This window comes from Microcaecilia unicolor, chromosome 1, assembly GCF_901765095.1.
Source record: "Microcaecilia unicolor chromosome 1, aMicUni1.1, whole genome shotgun sequence".
NCBI classification, from domain to species: domain Eukaryota; kingdom Metazoa; phylum Chordata; class Amphibia; order Gymnophiona; family Siphonopidae; genus Microcaecilia; species Microcaecilia unicolor.
The window spans coordinates 696,355,795-696,376,397 of record NC_044031.1 but is presented as its reverse complement, the minus strand read 5'-3'; the positions used below and the strand labels follow the sequence as shown (position 1 = coordinate 696,376,397).

The following is a 20,603-nucleotide window of genomic DNA, read 5'->3' as shown; positions in this document are numbered from 1 at the left end:
CCCAGATAAGTTATCTGGATAGCAGTTGAAAATCACTATCCTTTGTACAGGTTTAGTCACTATCTCCAGATTATCCATGGAACAGCACTAGACTAAATACATAAGGGGCAATTATATAAACTGGTGCCTAGAGATAGCTATGTGCCACTTATGCACATCAGAGGCACCATTAATTGACAGTTAGGCTCCATTGTGCACTAGGCACAGTTCTATAAGGTAGGCCCTAAGTGCTATAACACCTAACTGCAAGGGGAACATACATGTGGGTGGGCCATAGGCATGTCTTCCAGTTACATATTTACCCCCCAATATTCAGCTGTCCGCTGCTGGCGTTAAACCCCAATGAATTTTATACCTGGCTGTCATGACCCTGTTATGACTTTTTCCCCATCACACTCCATCTCCATGGGTCCAGTGGCATTCCTGTGGCATCATGCTTCCACCCTGAGGCACCTCCCACCATCCTTTGGCATGCGTGCATGTCGAAGAGGCTATTTTAAAGGGCCAGTGGTGTGAACCCTGGAGGGGGTGCTGGGCGCCTCACAATGGGCCTGGGCATATTTAAGGAAGGCCCAAGATCTTCTCGGATGCCATTGCAATGAGGTTGTCTGCCTTGTCAAGGTCTCTATCCTTGTTCCTGCTCTAGCCTTGTTCTGGTTTCTGTTCCTGCTCCAGCCTGGTTCTTGTTCCAGCTTTGCCTAGTTTCAAGACCTTGCCTTGATTTGGACCGTGGACCTTGCCTGGGACCCAGCTTTGCCCTTCCTTGTCTCTGAATTTCTGCCAAGCTCCAGTCCTGCCTTGTCTCTGAGTTCCTGCCAAGCTCCATCCCTGGCTTGTCTCCAAGTTCCTGCCTAGCTCCAGCCCTGCCTTGTCTCTGAGTTTTTGCCTTGTCTCTGAGTTCCTTCCAAGCTCCAGTCCTGCCTTGTCTCTGAGTTCCTGCCAAGTTCCAGTCCTGCCTTGTCACTGAGTTCCTGCCAAGCTTCAGCCCTGCCTTGAGTCCAAGTTCCTGCCAAGCTCCAGCTCTGCCACATCTCAGAGTTTCTGCCAAGCTCCTGCCTTGCCTTGTCTCCAGAGTTTGCCCTGCCAAGGACCCAGCCAGTCTTGCCTTGCCTTGGACTCCTGTCCTCGCCTCATCTAATCCGATCTTGCCTAGACCTTGCCTTTTCCCTTGCCTTGCTTTGTATTTAGTGTCTAGTCCCAGCCTTGTCTGTCATGCTCGTTGCCTTGTCCTGTCCAGATCCAGTCCTTGCCTTGTCCTTGTCTTGCCTGTCTGGACCCAGTTCTAGCCTAGCTCCTTGTCCTGCCTTGTCCTGTCTGGGTTCCAGTTCTAGCCCTGCTGCCTTGCTTTCCTTGCCCTGTCTGGATACGGTCCTTGTCTCATTTATCTTGTCTTGTCCCTTGCCCAGTATAGCCTTGCCTTGTCTAATCCTGCCTTGCTCAGTCTAGCCCTGTCCTGTCTAATCTTGCCTTACCTAGCCCAGTCCCGCCTTGGTTCTTGATTTGACTCCTGCTTTGTGCCAGTCCCTGGGACTTGTCTGCCACAGCTCCAGCTGCAGTCCAAGGGCTCACTGTCCTTTGGTCATGACAATGGCACTGAATAAAGTGCTATTCTATAAACCATTTTAAGGTTAGTTGTGGTTTATAGAATAATGTTTATACCCAGGACTGATGCCTAAATTTAAGCATGGCCATTGGCACCAACTGAAATGAAGTGCAAATGTATGCACCTAAATTGGGCGCATATCCCCAGTATTCTATAACAATGCACATATATGCTAGGAACAACCCCATTCCACGCATGACTCTCCCATTTCCACCCTCATTTTTTTCATTTGCGTGTGAAATTTAGGCACAGATACTCCAATTAAATATAATTATTACCATTCATTGCTTGTTAAAAATCTAATTATTGGCACTAATTAGACAGTTTTTCAATTAAATTATCTATGCAAATTGGGCGTGCACCCAAATTTGCATGCACAATTTTTGGTGACTTTTATAGAATTAGGGGGTTAGCGGCCAGCTGCTAATCATGAACATTCAGCAGAGATAACTGGTTTTTTCCCCATTGAATATCCACAGTTAGGCACTAAAATGCTATTTAATTGGCCAGGAGCCATTCCTGGCCGGTTAAATACGTTTGAATATCTGGCCCTTAGTTTATAGAGTGCTGTAAATTATGCACATCACTCGGCACACTTAGGCATGCCAATTTACACCTACCATTGAAATGGAGTAAGAGGGCTTAAACATGGGCATGCCAATGCCAGCATATGATAGGGTTCTACAACAGAACCTTGGTGTGCAGTCCCTCAAGGCCTCTGCTATCTCCAGGAGCGGCAACTGGTCCCCTTCTGAATGCCTGTATCCTCGCCAAACACACAGTTCAGTTCAAAAATCCCATAAGGTCCAGTAAAGGCTTCCCCCAGGAGTTAAACTCCACTCCCTGGGGTCTGGCTTCAGGCTTACCCCAAGAAGGAAGGTCACAACTTAGTAATTTTAGGGAGCACTTCTTCACCACAGTTTATGAGCCTATGGGCCAGCCACCCGTAGTAATAGTCTTTTGGGCCCTTGCCTGGTTTTACACCCTTTCCCCCTTTCTGATCAAGGGAAAGAGATTATTTTGGTAAGTTCCTTAGTTCAAACAGTTTCTCTTATTAAGTGCACCAATTCAGCAATAATAATAACAATCAATTTCTTTCACTTCTCCAGTTCACACAGATACAGTGGGGGAAATAAGTATTTGATCCCTTGCTGATTTTGTAAGTTTGCCCACTGACAAAGACATGAGCAGCCCATAATTGAAGGGTAGGTTATTGGTAACAGTGAGAGATAGCACATCACAAATTAAATCCGGAAAATCACATTGTGGAAAGTATATGAATTTATTTGCATTCTGCAGAGGGAAATAAGTATTTGATCCCCCACCAACCAGTAAGAGATCTGGCCCCTACAGACCAGGTAGATGCTCCAAATCAACTCGTTACCTGCATGACAGACAGCTGTCGGCAATGGTCACCTGTATGAAAGACACCTGTCCACAGACTCAGTGAATCAGTCAGACTCTAACCTCTACAAAATGGCCAAGAGCAAGGAGCTGTCTAAGGATGTCAGGGACAAGATCATACACCTGCACAAGGCTGGAATGGGCTACAAAACCATCAGTAAGACGCTGGGCGAGAAGGAGACAACTGTTGGTGCCATAGTAAGAAAATGGAAGAAGTACAAAATGACTGTCAATCGACAAAGATCTGGGGCTCCACGCAAAATCTCACCTCGTGGGGTATCCTTGATCATGAGGAAGGTTAGAAATCAGCCTACAACTACAAGGGGGGAACTTGTCAATGATCTCAAGGCAGCTGGGACCACTGTCACCACGAAAACCATTGGTAACACATTACGACATAACGGATTGCAATCCTGCAGTGCCCGCAAGGTCCCCCGGCTCCGGAAGGCACATGTGACGGCCCGTCTGAAGTTTGCCAGTGAACACCTGGATGATGCCGAGAGTGATTGGGAGAAGGTGCTGTGGTCAGATGAGACAAAAATTGAGCTCTTTGGCATGAACTCAACTCGCCGTGTTTGGAGGAAGAGAAATGCTGCCTATGACCCAAAGAACACCGTCCCCACTGTCAAGCATGGAGGTGGAAATGTTATGTTTTGGGGGTGTTTCTCTGCTAAGGGCACAGGACTACTTCACCGCATCAATGGGAGAATGGATGGGGCCATGTACCGTACAATTCTGAGTGACAACCTCCTTCCCTCCGCCAGGGCCTTAAAAATGGGTCGTGGCTGGGTCTTCCAGCACGACAATGACCCAAAACATACAGCCAAGGCAACAAAGGAGTGGCTCAGGAAGAAGCACATTAGGGTCATGGAGTGGCCTAGCCAGTCACCAGACCTTAATCCCATTGAAAACTTATGGAGGGAGCTGAAGCTGCGAGTTGCCAAGCGACAGCCCAGAACTCTTAATGATTTAGAGATGATCTGCAAAGAGGAGTGGACCAAAATTCCTCCTGACATGTGTGCAAACCTCATCATCAACTACAGAAGACGTCTGACCGCTGTGCTTGCCAACAAGGGTTTTGCCACCAAGTATTAGGTCTTGTTTGCCAGAGGGATTAAATACTTATTTCCCTCTGCAGAATGCAAATAAATTCATATACTTTCCACAATGTGATTTTCCGGATTTAATTTGTGATGTGCTATCTCTCACTGTTACCAATAACCTACCCTTCAATTATGGGCTGCTCATGTCTTTGTCAGTGGGCAAACTTACAAAATCAGCAAGGGATCAAATACTTATTTCCCCCACTGTATATGTGTATATCTGTAGCCCTTCTATTTCAAGGGCTGGTAGCTCACTTCCGTCTTACACAGTATATCTTCACCTGTGTCCTCCCAAGCTTCCTTTACTAGTTGGAGTTCTCTTATTCTGTTATTCCACAATCCATTACTGCTGGCTCCTCTGCACATTCCATAGGTAGGGCCTCCTCCTCCTCCAAATACTCCATGGGTACTGCTCCTTCAGAACCTTCTTTCTCAGCTTCCTATTCCTAGAGAGCCCTTAGGAATTCCTCCCTCTGCTTACCACACCCAGGAGGAATCACATACTGCTTTTTCAGCCAAGGGTACTGAGCTTAATCCCTTTATATTCCCTCTAGTGGGGGCTGTGGAAAATGGCAAATCTTTCCCTGAGCTCCTTCCCATTCCCTTTGCTAGGACACCACTCCGGGTCTTTGGGTTCACCTTTCTTACCCTGTCTCAACAGGGCTTCTGGGTCGTGTAGTCTTGGGGGATTTTTCCTCCTTAAGGGGACCTGTGTATTAATCTCATCACAGGTACCAAGATGCTGTTTTAGAATTGGTGCTAAGCACACAGCATTGGGTTGCCTAAACTGAGGCACCAGTGTTTAGAATTTGTGGGTGTATAATGACTTATATGGTCAAAAGTCATGCATTGCGTGCGATGGCAAACAAACAAAATCATTTATATTGTCATTTATATTGTCAGCAACCGATGCTGGCTGCTTAACTGGCCTTGAATATTAATCTATGTGTGTTTTGGTATGGGTTTTTTTTTTTTTTTTGCTTTTTTGAAGATATATATATAGGAAAATGTGTTCTAAATGACATGCCCCTGTAAATGTTTACACTTATACATCTGTTAGAACTACTTACTATTAATTTGCAAACAATTGAAGACATATCTGTTTGTGAATGCATGGAGCTGACACCTGTGCTTGATTTATGATTGGAGAGTTTTGATCTGTTTGTGATTTTATGTTAGATTTTATTCGTTAGGATTTTTTTTTAAAAGTATGTAGTTTTGTGATCCATTTAGTTGTAGATAGAATAGAAATTTAAAAAAATAATAAAATTGAACCCTTCAAATGACATGTATGCTAAATGGTTAAGACCTTGACCAAGGCAGGTGTGAAACTGTTAACAGTGCATGGAAGACAGCATACCATGATATAATTAAAGTTTATAAGATGTACAAGAATTTTCAGTGAGTTTACAGTTTTCTAATATTACAGATAATGGAGGATTTTATGATATATATGTATTCTAGGGAGCATATGATTTTTAGTTGTATTTTAGAAGTAGAAACACATTATTTGGATATTTAATATGTATTTTATTATTGTAAACTTCTTAGACACTGATGTAAATTGTGGTATATCAAATTATTAGATCCAGTCCAAGTTAGGCGCTAATTTCCACAAGTTACACTTAAGTGTGGAAGTATTTTTAAAGAATGCTAGCATAAATCAACATTGGCATGCCTAGGTTTATAACTAACATAAATGGGCATGCTTAAATGCAGCATTTGCAGATGTAACATAGTACTCTGCAAGTAGACCGTGTAAATGTCAGTCATGCCTGTGACATGCCCATGCTCCTTCCTTATGAACACTCTTCTTGCGTTTACATTCTAAGCCATTTTAGCACATAGTTACAGAATAGCTGTTAGACATACATGACTGTACAGAACACTTACATGTATTCTATAAATCTAAGTGTGCAAATGGCCTAGGAAACCTGTTATAGGATGAGGGGTAAATGGCCTTAGCAAAGGCCCCAAAGTGTCCAAAACCCATCTTTGCAGTTGGAGTATAATCGTAATCCATTCATAATACAGCCTTTAGACTTGGGATAGAATTTTAAATGGAGATGTTAAATGTATAATTATTCAAAAATTAAACTGCCCCTTTCTTACCTGTACTGACTCCCCCAGTAAATATCCAGGCTCCTGTTGTCATGGCTGCCTTGACTAGACCTTTTCCAAATACCTGCTTCAGCTTGGGCTGCATCTCAAAGTTCTTGAGACCTCCGTGGACTGATATTAGAAGCTTTGGAAGTTCCAATTGCCAATCTTTTACCATAAGATGAAGCAGCGAGTCTGGTTTGGTATCATAGGATACACGAATATACTGCAAAATATTAATGTTGTCATATTTTATTGTGGACTTTGTTCTATCCTTATCTGGAAAGTACTGAGAAACTTGATATGGAAGATGTTTTAAGAATTTAATCAATTAAACAAAATGGAGGAAAGTTTCAGTAAGCCACCAAGCAGCAATGTCCACGGGTACATGCTGACTGATTTGCAATGCGACTATAAAATCTTCACAGGCATTCCATCTCTGTCCTGACTCTGTACTGTTTCTCTAAAATGGACACAAGAAAGGGGGAAGTTATATGTGGACTACTGTTAAGATATCTTATTTTACCACTAACTAGTGCTATTTTAGCACAGGTAAGCAAATAAGCAAAAAAAAAAAAAAGGAGGTAAAAAAACCTCACGGTGCTGTTTGTAACTGACAACACAGCATTTTATAAGAGAGGAGACCAAAGAAGTTTTTGATTTAACAAGAAATTCTCATCGGTGTATAATATTACACTGCAACATTTGAGATTGATCAAGCCACCTGAGGCAGGCCTTAGGGCCGAAACACGGCCATGTCAGGTCGTTTTTTAAATACCCAATAAAGTTGTTTTTGGTATCCTCCTTGGTTTCTCCTCATTTTTTTTTGTTTCACTTTTCATTTTAGCACAGGTCCCATTTTATGCAATGAGACCTAGCTACTAATAATTACTATTAATCATTTCTGTAGCACTACTAGATGTGTGTAATGCTGTACACATTACATACAGCACTGTCTCCATCCCTAGAGGGCTCACAATCTAAGGGGTTTTTTTTTGTACCTGGGCAATGGAGGGTTAAGTGACTTGCCCAAGGTCACAAGGAGGAGTAGGAATTGAACCCTGGTTGCCAGGATCAAAGCCCGCTGCACTGACCATTAGGCTACTCTTCAGGGCCGGTCTTAGCAAGTGCGGGGCCCTATGCAGACCAATTTGATGGGGCCCCACCCTAGCCCTGCCCCATCCTAACTCCTCCCCCACCCTAGCTCCACCCTACCCTAGCTCCAGGACCAGCCACCCCTCCCTCCGAGCTCCCGGGCCGCTGCCTCCGAGCTCCAAGGCCCCCAGCTCCAGGGCTTCCCCACCTAGGGCTCCCAGCTCCAAGGCGCCCCTCCCTCCCCCCAGCTCCAAGGCCCCCCTCCCTCCCTCCCGGTCATTTTTTAACACCCCCCTCTAAAATCCAGTACTAGGTATGCCGAGAATACTCAGGACCTATAGAGCAATTCTACCATACCATAAGCAGTCATTTCTACGAATCACACAAAGAAAATGAAAACATCTTAAAACACTACAGTGAGCACTAGAACATCAATTCACCTATTGTAAAATGAAACCAGACAGAATAGTACAGATCGTCGATCCTGCACAGTCAATGCCAACTGAAAGCCATGTCTTTTTCACAAACACAGATACACCCTAATCTACTATAGAATAAGTAGTAATATTTAAACTTTCTATTTAGACAAAAATTAAACTGAACCCCCAAGATGCCAGACTCTGCATACAATGCAACACCACAGAAACAGAAAATGTCCCCTAGTACTGTGCAAAATATAAAGACAGCAGATGTAAATTTGAAAAAAAAAACCTAACAAATACCAATCACCACTTTACAAATTAACAAATAGAAAAAAAACAAATATAGAAAATAAAATAATACCATTTTATTGGACTAATAGATTTAGCTTTCAGAGGCCAAAACATCCTTCCTCAGGTCAATATAGTATAGTACTGTTACAGTATCCTATCCTGACCTGAGGAAGGGGGTTTTGTTCTCCGAAAGTTAGCCAAAATGTATTAAAACATAGTAACATAGTAACATAGTAGATGACGGCAGAAAAAGACCTGCGCAGTCCATCCAGTCTGCCCAACAAGATAACTCATATGTGCTACTTTTTGTGTATACCCTACTTTGATTTGTACCTGTGCTCTTCAGGGCACAGACCGTATAAGTCTGCCCAGCACTATCCCCGCCTCTCAACCACCAGCCCCGCCTCCCAACCACTGGCTCTGGCACAGACCGTATAAGTCTGCCCAGCTCTATCCTCGCCTCCCAACCACCAGCCCCGTCTCTGGCACAGACCGTACAAGTCTGCCCAGCACTATCCCCGCCTCCCAACCACCAGTCCCGCTTCCCACCACCGGCTCTGGCACAGGCCGTATAAGTCTTCCCAGCACTATCCCCGCCTCCCTACCACCAGCCCCGCCTCCCGATCTTGACTAAGCTCCTGAGGATCCATTCCTTCGGCACAGGATTCCTTTATGCCTATCCCACGCATGTTTGAATTCCGTTACCGTTTTCATTCCCACCACCTCCCGCGGGAGGGCATTCCAAGCATCCACCACTCTCTCCGGGAAAAAATACTTCCTGACATTTTTCTTGAGTCTGCCCCCCTTCAATCTCATTTCATGTCCTCTCGTTCTACCATCTTCCCATCTCCGGAAAAGGTTCGTTTGCGGATTAATACCTTTCAAATATTTGAACGTCTGTATCATATCACCCCTGTTTCTCCTTTCCTCCAGAGTATACATGTTTAGCTCAGCAAGTCTCTCCTCATACGTCTTGTAATGCAAATCCCATACCATTCTCATAGCTTTTCTTTGCACCGCTTCAATTCTTTTTACATCCTTAACAAGATACGGCCTCCAAAACTGAACACAATACTCCAGGTGGGGCCTCACCAACGACTTGTACAGGGGCATCAACACCCCCTTTCTTCTGCTGGTCACACCTCTCTATACAGCCTAACAACCTTCTAGCTACGGCCACCGCCTTGTCACACTGTTTCATCGCCTTCAAATCCTCAGATACTATCACCCCAAGATCCCTCTCTCTGCCTGTACCTATCAGACTCTCACCGCCTAACACATATGTCTCCCGTGGATTTCTTTTCCCTAAGTGCATCACTTTGCATTTCTTCGCATTGAATTTTAATTGCCAAACCTTAGACCATTCTTCTAGCTTCCTCAAATCCTTTTTCATGTTTTCCACTCCCTCCCGGGTGTCCACTCTGTTACAGATCTTAGTATCATCCGCAAATAGGCAAACTTTACCTTCTAACCCTTCGGCAATGTCACTTACAAATATATTGAACAGAATCGGCCCCAGCACTGATCACTGAGGCACTCCACTACTCACCTTTCCCTACTCCGAGCGAATTCCATTCACCACCACCCTCTGGCGTCTATCCGTCAACCAGTTCCTAATCCAGTTCACCACTTCAGGTCCTATCTTCAGCCCATCCAGTTTATTTAAGAGCCTCCTGTGGGGAACCGTGTCAAAAGCTTTGCTGAAATCTAAGTAGATTACGTCCATAGCTCGTCCCTGATTCAATTCTCCTGTCACCCAATCAAAGAACTCAATGAGATTCATTTGGCACGATTTCCCTTTGGTAAAACCATGTTGTCTCGGATCTTGCAACTTATTGGCTTCCAGGAAATTCACTATCCTTTCCTTCAGCATCGCTTCCATTACTTTTCCAATAACTGAAGTGAAGTCCAATAAAAAGATTACCTTGTTTACATGTTCTATTATAAACATTTATTAACACATCTACAATACTACTTTATCCTAGAGCAAAAAAATAAAAATATATATTTTATTTACAGTTTGTTGTCTCTGGTTTCTGCTTTCCTCATCTTCTTTTCACTGTCTTCCTTCCATCCAGCATCTGTCTTCGGTCTCTCTCTGCCATCCAGTGTCTGCCCTCCCTGCTGTCCCCTCCATCCAATGTCTGCCCTCTCTCCCTGCTCCTTCCATCCACATCTGCCCTCTAGCTCTGCCCCTTCCATGATCCATCCACCATCTGCCCCTGTCTGCCCTCTCTCTCTCCCACATCCATTCACTGTCTGCCCTTTCTATCCCTTCCATCCACTGTCTGCCCTTTCTCTCTGCCCCTTCAATCCACAATTTGCCCTCCCTCTCCCATCCATCCAGGGTTTGCCCTCCCTCTTGCTCCCCCATCCAGGATCTGCCCCTCTCTCCGCCCCTTTTTTTACAGCCCCCAGTTCCAGTCCCACTATCCCACCAGTCCCCCATTTCAGCTTCAGCCCCCCAGCCACTTCTCCCTGTCCCCTTTTCAGCCCCCAGTCCCCAGTTTCAGCCCCCTTATCCCACATACCCTCCTTTTCAGCCACCAGTTCCAGCCCCCTTCATCCACATGCCTTGTATTAGGGCCCCCCTTTTCAGAACCATTCTCCCACCTGACCCACACATGCCCCATTTTCCCACCAGCCCCAGGCATGGCCCCCATTTTCCCATATGGCCCCTTCTCAGACCCCAGTGCCAGTTCCCTTCTCCCATCCAAGAACCCCAGTCCCCTCCCCACCCGTCCTCTTCAACCATGCAAGAACCCCCTCCCCACCCCCTTCTCCCATCCGTGAACCCCCTCCCCACCTCAGTCCCCTTCTCCCATCCAAGAACCCCAGTCCCCTCCCCACCCGTCCCCTTCAACCATCCAAGAGTCCCTCCCCCCCGACCCACCTACCAGCTCCGTTTTCCTGCCGCCCACCATTCTCACTGCCTTTAAAAAAACAATTTTGACGCGCCAGAGTGACAGGCATCCGCTGACATCCGGGGCGGACCGCCCCCACCATGCCGCCGTCGCGCACCATTCGGAGGGAGGGAGGGAGGACTGGAGCTCGGGCGGTCGGGACGGGGCGACCTCAGGCGCGCTGCGCGGGGCCCCCCTGAGGGCGAGGCCCTATGCGGCTGCCTCGGTCGCCTCACCTTAAGACCGACCCTGCTACTCTTCCACTCCTGGGGTTAATGGTTAAATATTACATCTTAATGGTAGCTCAAGTTGATAATGTCCTTCCTAACTAGTTTGATTAAGATAGGTAGATACTAAGCTACAATAAAATCAGTGCTTTTTTGTGCCGGTACGCACCGGTACGGAGTACTGGCACCTTTTTCTACCTCTCGAGCAGTGGCTTACTAAAAATCTCTGAATCAGCAGCACAGCTCCTCGCGTCTGCAAAACAAGCAGATCGCCACTTCCCTCACTGTGTCCCGCCCTCCTCTGATATAACTTCCTATTTCCACGAGGGCAGGACACAGTGAGGGAAGGCCCAAGGCAATCTGCTTGTTTTGTAGATGCGAGGAGCTGCACTGCCGATTCAGAGATTTTTAGTAAGCCACTGCTCGAGAGGTAAAAAAATGCTGGGGGGCCGGGTGGCAGAGAGAAGGGGGCTGTCCAAGGAGCTGAGGGTAAGCAGGTGAGGACTGGGTTGGGGGGCCTCTCTCAGATGGGAGAAGGGGGCTGGCAGGCAGAGGGAGAAGGAGGATGGGTGGGCAGGAGGGAGGGAGAATCGCTGGACATGGATAGCAGAGAAGTAGGGGGAGAGGAGAATCGCTAGACATGGATGGCAGGGGAGGATGGGGAAGGAGAAGCGCTGGACATGGATGAGATGGGAGGGCAGGGGAGAGGAGAATCGCTGGTCATGGATGGGAGGGGAGCGCAAGGGAGAGTGAAAACATGCTAAACATGGATGGGAGGGCAGGAAAGAGAATCGCTGGACGTGGATGGGAGGGGAGGGCAGGGAAGAGAGGATCGCTGGACATGGATGGCAGGTGAGGACGGGGGAAGGAGAATCACTGGACATGGATGGCAGGGGAGGACGGGGAAGGAGAATTGCTGGACATGGATGGGAGGGCAGGGCAGGGGAGAGAGGAGAATCGCTGGACATGGATGAGAGGGGAGGGCAGAGGAGAATCGCTGGACATGGATGGGAGGGGAGGGCATGGAAGAGAGAATTGCTGGACATGGAGGGGAGGGCAGGGTAGAGAGGAGAGCAGGCAAGAGAGGAGAATTCCTGGACATGGATGGAGGGGAGGAAAGAGAAAAGAAGATGCACATGGATGGAGATGAGTGAAAGGGAAGAGAGAAGAAAAACTGCATATAGATGGAGAAAATAGACAGAAGCTGGAACCATGGAGGTGTACCTCCTCCAGTCAATTCCATGGAGGACACAGCTTTTACTTATGGATGCAGGGCAAGAAATGAAGAAGAAAGGAGGAAAGTAAAGAAATAAATGGAAAGGAAGCCCTGGAAACAGAGTTAAGAGAACAGATAGAGAGCAGCAGAAGCAGAGACTGGGGCCAAATGATCAGAAAAATAAAGTCACCAGACAACAAAGGTAGAAAAAAATCATTTTATTTTCATTTTAGTGTTTGGAATATGTCCAGTTTGAGAATTTACATCTGCTGCCTTATTTTGCACTGGGTATACTGGAGCTGTAACAGCTTACAGAAATTATTTATAATGAAAAAAAAATTACAAATTTTTTTTTTCTCCTATACTGGTATAAAATTTCAGTGAAGCCTATTTATATGCACCATGGCTGGTATAAAGGGTGTTGCTACTGTGGGTGTGGCCATAGATGGTGACCCCGCCCACAATGAGTACCGGTACCTTTTTTCCTACAAAAAAAGCACTGAATTAAATACATTATTTTACCACAGCAAAATTTACCACGTGAGTCACTACCCTGTGGCACCTCAGTACTGCAGGTTAGTAACTTGCTCGTTAAATTGAATTTTGCACTGATGCAGTCAGGTACCAATGCATTAAACAAATACCCCTTACTCCAATCCCCCTTTAAACAAGCATCCCATCACCTTGATCCCTTTTAAACAATATCCCCTCACCACCCCTCCAATTTGCCCTGGCAACAATGATCCCCTACCTGTGATTCTCTCTCCCCCCACCTACAAGAGCTTTCCGTGTTTTGTAGCAGGGAACAAGAGTAATCTCCAGGTGCTCCTGCCGCAGTGGTTACTGACATCAAAATGGCTACTTCAGGGGGTCTTTTTACTAAAGCTTAGCTCGAGTTATCTGCAGCAGGGCCTATAGGAATAAAATGGACCCTGCTGCAGATAGTTCGAGCTAAGCTTTAGTAAAAGACCCCCTCAGTACCCTAGTGGTAGTCTTACTGCTAGGGGGTCAGGATGCCAAATAAGGGACAGTTCATCTTTTTGTGAATAAACAGAGTTGCCAATCAGTTTTTAGATTTGATGTGCAGACCAATCTTATCAGTTTTATCGCCCTATCTTTTCCCCATTGTAACATTCCAGTGTTTCCACGCCCTAAACGATGTCTTGACTTGACACTGTTTTCCCATAACTCTTCACAATGTAACTCATAATTGTACTGTAACACATTGTATTTCCATCATTCACAATGTATTGTAAGCCACACTGAGCCCGCAAATAGGTGGGAAAATGTGGGATACAAATGCAATAAATAATAATAAATAATAATAGTACAAATGTATAATATAAAGGCATAAAAAGACATTAAGTGGTATATAGCAATCCAAAGGGTCCTTTTACTAAGCTGTGGTAAGCTCTAATGTGGTCATGTCAGGAGGTTGTTTGACAGCTGGTTTGAGATAAGTTTTCAGATTTTTTTAACATATATTTTTGAAGCTTGAAGAGTAAGAATTAAGGGGTCCTTTTACTAAGGTGCGCCGAAAAATGGTCTGCGCTGGTGTACATGCGTTTATTGGACGCATGCAGGTCCATTTTTCAGGGTACCTCCAAAAAAGGTCTTTTTTTGGGGGGGGGGGGGGGAAGAAAATGGATGTGCGGCAACATGCAAATTGGTGCGCGTCCATTTTGGGCCTCAGACCTTACTGCCACCCATTGACTTAGTGGTAAGGTCTCATGCATTAACCGGGCAGTAATCGTCAGTGCACGTACAATGCCGATTACCACTCGGTTAGCACCGTGCGCCAGAAAGGTTTCCGGTGCGTGTAGCGGATGCATATAAAAAATGAAACTACCGCCCAGGCCTCGCAGTAGCCGGGCAGTAGTTCAAAACTGACATGCATTGGACGCACGTACACGCCTAAATGGCTTAGTAAAAGGGCCCCTAAAAGTGTTTATAAGAAGGAATGCTCATTTAAACAAATATAAAACAGAAAAATGTGGACCTATAAAGAGTTACAGTGCTGAATGCCTGCCAAGTTTTCTGGCTAGATGCTCTTTCTGAGGACCTGATAAAAATAGTAAGAAAAGGCATTGATTAGGGGTTTTGATTGGTCGCATGATTTAGAAGATTACCACAACTGAAAGCGTGTCCCACACAGGGCCGGTATTGGCCAGGGGTGACAGGGGCAGCCGCACAGGGCCCCCGTGCTCCCAGTAGCCCCGCAGCCCTCCCCAAACCAATGTTCATGCAAAGCACACTGGTGGTCTAGTGGCCTCTTCAAGGCAGGAAAGAACCCCCATTCTTTTCTGCCTGCTGCCACTGTCACTGCCACATTCTTCAAAATGACTACTGAGACTAGCAGCCTCATGAGACTTCCGTGGAACTCTCACAAGGCAGCTGCTCGAAGTCTCAGCAGACATTTTGAAGGAAGCACAGGCATCAGGGGCAGTGAGCAGGAAGAGTGGGGTTCTTTCCTGCCCTTAAGAAGCCACTAGGGAGCATTAAGGTAGATTTGGGAAGGGCACCCTGAGGCTTGGTGGGGTGGGGTGGGGAGGGCATGGCACCTTGAGGCTCGGGAGGGAGAGAGAGAAGAGTCTGTTGAGGCTTGGGGCCCCCCCCCCCCCCAGTACCCATACACATAAAGTTTTTAAAAAGAACATTTTGTCAGAAGGGGCGGAGCTAGAAAAGGAGTCAGGGCGGGGCTAGGCAAGAAGCTGGGGAGGTTCTAAGCAAGGAGTTTTGGGAGGCTTCACAGAACTGGTCTGCCCAGGGCCCAGCAATTACTAACAGCAGCTCTGGTCCTATTGTTACCTTTATAAAATAGGCACATCATATGCTCCCAGGTGCCTTCCCTGCCTAGGTAACCTTGTATAAAATGATGCTCACCATAAGAGTACAGAATAGCATAACCTTCTTAAACAGAAAATGCACTAGAGAGACCTGAGGAGGGAACCAATAAAGATATGAAGGCTACAGCAAGACTCATTAAAGCACAAAAGTGCTTACCGTGGGGCTTGCTCAGGCATTCCATGGTCATTTGTGCATGGGTGCGCGCTGGGGTAAGTCTGGGGCAGAGAGTGGGCATGGTCTGTTTAATCAGTTAGCACAACTACATTGCCACGCACTAACCAATTAGCAAGTGGGTTAGCGCGTGAGCCCATACCACCTACAAATGGGTGGTGGTAGGGGCTCACGGGCTAATGGGAAAATTAGTGCATGGACATTAATAGGGAAAATCAGCCATTTTACCCTAGTAGTAAAAATGACCTTAGCGTGTGGGATGACATGAGTAAGGACGAGCAAAGGCCAATTTTTACCACAGTTTGGTAAAAGAGCCCCCCAAGTTATTCTTTCATGTTTGCAAATAGGAATAATTTTATTAATTCTGTGTCAATTTATATTTTGTTGAAACACTGATCATTTTTTGTAATTAAATTAAGTTAAATTGTACAGCGCTGCGTAACCCTAGTAGCGCTCTAGAAATGTTAAGTAGTAGTAGTAGTAATTTTTTTGTAGTTAGAGGACTGAAATTAATGAACATCATTGTTCTGCTTTGAGTTATTGCAAAATATCTCAAGTGAGGTACTCCATTATTACTAAAGGATATAATAGGATTTTATGCTCATTTGTGAGTCTTATAAATAAGATATATTAGGCTCATTTGCAAAGTGGCACTACTGATCAGTGGCATGCTGAATGCAAAGAAGCCCATTCAATTCCCATGCGCTTCTTCGTATTCAGCGCACGCTAATCGGTAGCAGCACTTTGTAAAACGAGCCCACTATGAATTTTAATATTAAACTACAATTACTCAATCATGTATTTATTCTTTCATTTATAAATTTTAGATTTTAGATCTAGTCCTTAGTGGAATGCAAGGCATGGTACTAGAGGTAGCACTGTTGGATTCGCTGGGAAACAGTGATCATAACATGATCAAATTTGAGCTGATATCTGGAGTGAAGTAACTAAAGAAATCTACTGTGGCAGCATTTAATTTTCAAAAGGGTGACTATGACAAAATGAGGAAAATGGTTAACCTACAAATGCACTCAATCTGCAGCCCCTCCTTACCTCTCTACCCTCATCGCCCCTTACGTTCCTACCCGTAACCTCGACTCTCAAGACAAATCACCTCCTTTCAGTACCCTTCTCCACCACCGCCAACTCCAGGCTCCGCCCTTTCTGCCTCGCCTCACCCCATGCTTGGAATAAACTCCCTGAGCCCATACGCCAGGCCCCCTCCCTGCCCATCTTCAAATACCTTGCTCAAAGCCCACCTCTTTAATGTCGCCTTCGGCACCTAACCACTATACCTCTATTCAAGAAATCTAGACTGCCCCAACTTGACATTTCGTCCTTTAGATTGTAAGCTCCTTTGAGCAGGGACTGTCCTTCTTTGTTAAATTGTACAGCGCTGCATAACCCTAGTAGCGCTCTAGAAATGTTAAGTAGTAGTAGTAGTAAAAAGAAGCTAAAAGGGTCGGCCACAATGTTTAGGACTTTAAATCAGCATGGACATTGTTTTAAAAATATTATCGTGGAAGCCCAGACCAGATGTATTCCATGTATTAACAAAGGTGGAAAGAAGAGCAAACGACAGCCAACGTGGATAAAAGTTGAAGTGAAAGAGGCTATTAGAGCCAAAAGAGCATCCTTCAAAAAATGGAAAAAGGATCTAAATGAAGAAAATAAGAAGCAACATAAGCAGTGTCAAATTAGATGCAAAGCACTAATAAAAAAAGGCTAAAATAGAATATGAAGAAAAACTTGCCGTGGAGACAAAATCTCAGAGTAACACCTTTTTCAGGTACATTAGAAGCAGAAACCTGTGAGGGAATCCATGGAACTGTTAGATCATGAAGAAGCAAAAGGGCACTCAGGGAGGCCATATTGGAGAGACTGAACAAATTCTTTGCTTCGGTCTTTGTGGAAGAAGATGTAAGAGATCTACCTGTACCGGAAATGGTTTTCTAGGGTGACAATGTGGAGGAACTGAAAGAAAGTTTGGTGAACCTGGAAGATGTACTGAGCCAAATTGACAAGTTAAAGAGTGATAAATCACCTGGACCGAATGGCATACACCCCAGGATACAGAAAGAACTCAAACATGAAATTACTGATCTGTTGTTAGAGAATCATTCGTAGTACTTGAAGATTGGAGGTGGCAAATGTAATGCCAATTTTAAAAAAAGATTCTAGGGGTGATCTGGGAAATTGCACACTGGTAAGCCTGACTTCAGTGCCGGGCAAAATAGTAGAAACTATTATAAAGAATAAAATTATAGAACACATAGACAAACATGGTTTAATGGGACAGAGTCAGCATGGGTTCAGCCAAGGGAAGTCTTGCCTCACCAATTTGCTTCATTTCTTTGAAGGCATAAATAAATATGTGCATAAAGGTGAGCTGGTTCATGTAGTGTATCTGGGTTTTCAGAAAGCTTTTGACAAAGTTCCTCATGAGAGACTCCTGAGAAAATTAAAAAGTAATGGGATAGGAGGTAATGTCCTTCTGTGGATTAGAAATTGGTTATTGGACAGAAAACAGAGCGTAGAGTTAATTGGCCATTTTTCTCAATGGAGGAGAGTGAATAGCGGAGTGTTGCAGGGATCTGTACTGAGACTGGTGCTATTTAACATATTTATAAATGATCTGAAAAATGGAACAACAAGTGAGGTGATTAATTTGCAGATGACACAAAACTATTCAAAGTTGTCAAATGCATACGGTTTGTGAAAAATTGCAGGAACACATTAGGAAACTAGGAGACTGGGCATCCAAATGACAGATGAAATTTAATGTGGACAAATGCAAAGCGATGCACATTGAGAAGTGTAATCTGAATCATAGTTACCTGGTGCTAGGGTCCACCTTATGAGTCAGCACTCAAAAAAAAGATCTAGGTGTCATTCTAGACAATATGCTGAAATCTTCTGCCCAGTGGGTGGACGTGGCCAAAAGAGCAAACAGAATGCTAGGAATTATTAGGAGAGGGATGCAAAATAAGACCAAGAATATTATAATTCCTCTGTATCACTCCATGGTGAGACCTCACCTTGAGTATTGCTTTCAATTCTGGTCATTGTATCTCAAAGAAGATACTGCAGATTTAGAAAAGGTTCAAAGAAGAGTGACCAAAAAGATAAAGGGGATGGAACTTCCATATTGAGGAAAGGCTAAAGAGTTTAGAGCTCTTCAGCTTGGAAAAGAGATGGCTGAGGGAGTATATGATAGAGAGCTATAAAATCCTGAGTGGTGTAGAATGGGTAGAAGTGAATTGATTCTTCACTCTTTCAAAAAGTACAAGGACTAGGGAGCACACAATGAAATTACATGGAAATACTTTTAAAACAAATAGGAGGAAATATTTTTTTACTCAAAGAATAGTTAAGCTCTGGAACTCACTACCAGAGGATGTTGTAACAGCAGTTAGCGTATCTGGGTTTGAAAAAGGTTTGGACAAGTTTCTAGAGGAAAGGTCTGCTATTGAGAAGGACATGGGGGAAGTCATTGCTTGCTCCATGATTAGTAGAGCAGAATATTGCTACTAATAGGAGGCCCTTTTACTAAGCCACGTAAGCGTCTATGCGTGCCCAATGTGTGCCAAAATGGAGCTACCGCACAGCTACTACATGGCCCTTACAGTAATTTCATTTTTGGCGCTTGTCCACTATGTATGCCTGAAAAATATTTTTTATTTTCTGGCTCGTTTCAGCTACGCGCGTCAAGTGGTATTTGGCATGCATAGGTCATTACTGCCCGGTTACCGCATGAGACTTTACTGCTAGGTCAATGGCTGGTGGTAAGGTCTCAGACCCAAAATTGACGCGTGGCTCATTTTGCCGCACGTCCATTTTCAGCAAAAATTTTAAAATGGGCTTTTTTACAGGCGCGCTGAAAAATGGATTGGTGCATGCCCAAAACCCGCACCTACACTACCGCAAGCCATTTTTTCAGCGCACCTTAGTAAAAGGACTCCACGGTTTCTGCAATGGTACTTGTGACCTGGATTGGCCAATGTTGAAAGGAGGATACTGGCTATATGGACCATTTGTCTGACCCAGTATGACTATTTTTACTTTCTTACATTCTTATTTTCTTTTACAGCTTTGATATTTTTAACCTCTGATGCAGGCGTTGTCAGAACAAGATCCTATCAGGTTTAATGTACAGATATTTTGTTTTATCTTTTAAAACTATAATACACTGTTATTTGTATTGAATTATTTATATGTTGCATTTGATTATTGTTTTGGTATCATTGGATATTTATTTATTTATTTGGATTGATTTACTGCCTTTATGAAGAGATTCACCCAAGGCGGTGTACAGCAGGTGCAGTTTAACATAAAACTTATAATTTTGTTAACAATATAGCAATAGTAAAATGACTAAATATAAAAATAAATACAGTAAATGAGATAAACTTGAGAACAGCAAATTAAAACCTAATAATAGGACTACCATGAAACAGGATAAAAATATACACATTTAACAGCATTGAAGTTCAAATAACAGAGATATAATACAATGTCAGCATTTGCCTTATTGATTTATATATTCATTGGTTGATTGATCAATTTCTATTTACTAAACTGTATAATTTGTGGATCCACTGCTTGCATTGGATTTTGTAATTTGTGTGAACCTTTGCCTCTGTCTACTTTCAATTAATTTAAGCAATACAAGAAATATAGAGACAGTACTGGAACATGTGCAGAAGGCAGTAGGAGTGGACTGCAAATATAAATTGATGTCTTTGGTTAAAACATGTCTATACTAATAATTAATGCAAAATATCCATAATGAGCTCTACTCTATTGCCAAATCTTCTAGATATTTTTTGGCACTAAGGGGCCCTTTTACTATAGGGTTGAGGTGCAGCAACCTGGAACTACCGCCGACCCGAAGCTTGCCACATGGCCATGTGTTTTTTTGGCATTTTTACCCGCTATGGTAAAATGGGCCCTGGTGCACTGCAAAAATGGCCACCATCACTACAGCAAGGCCCTTCTTACCACAGCTTGGTAAAAGGACCCCTTAGTGCTGTATGCTCTAAAATAGCCATCAGGATTAGTAAGCACCTTGTCCAAAAATACCTGTGCTTTAGTCCATCTCCACTGGAATCTTTTTGGGAGTGTAGTTGCCATGATCTGTTATCATATACCATATACCTCCTTTGTTGATTCAGATACTACAGATTGTATTCTCTTGTTACTATGTAAGCTGCATTGAGCC

General features: G+C 44.3%; 1 protein-coding gene and 1 long non-coding RNA gene across 2 annotated transcripts in view; one reads left to right on the top strand and one right to left on the bottom strand.

Annotated features, from left to right (window-relative positions):
• TRPM1 (transient receptor potential cation channel subfamily M member 1) overlaps nt 1–20,603 on the bottom strand; it is a 153,753-nt gene that overhangs the window by 132,921 nt on the left and 229 nt on the right. The window contains exon 2 of the mRNA XM_030188493.1: nt 6,223–6,436. Within this exon, the coding sequence (XP_030044353.1) occupies nt 6,223–6,436 (214 nt within the window). The remainder of the gene's footprint in view (nt 1–6,222; nt 6,437–20,603) is intronic.
• LOC115458663 lies at nt 14,078–20,215 on the top strand. The gene is made up of 3 exons (XR_003940132.1): nt 14,078–14,170; nt 14,352–14,357; nt 20,202–20,215. It is a non-coding gene; the product is annotated as an uncharacterized LOC115458663 (long non-coding RNA).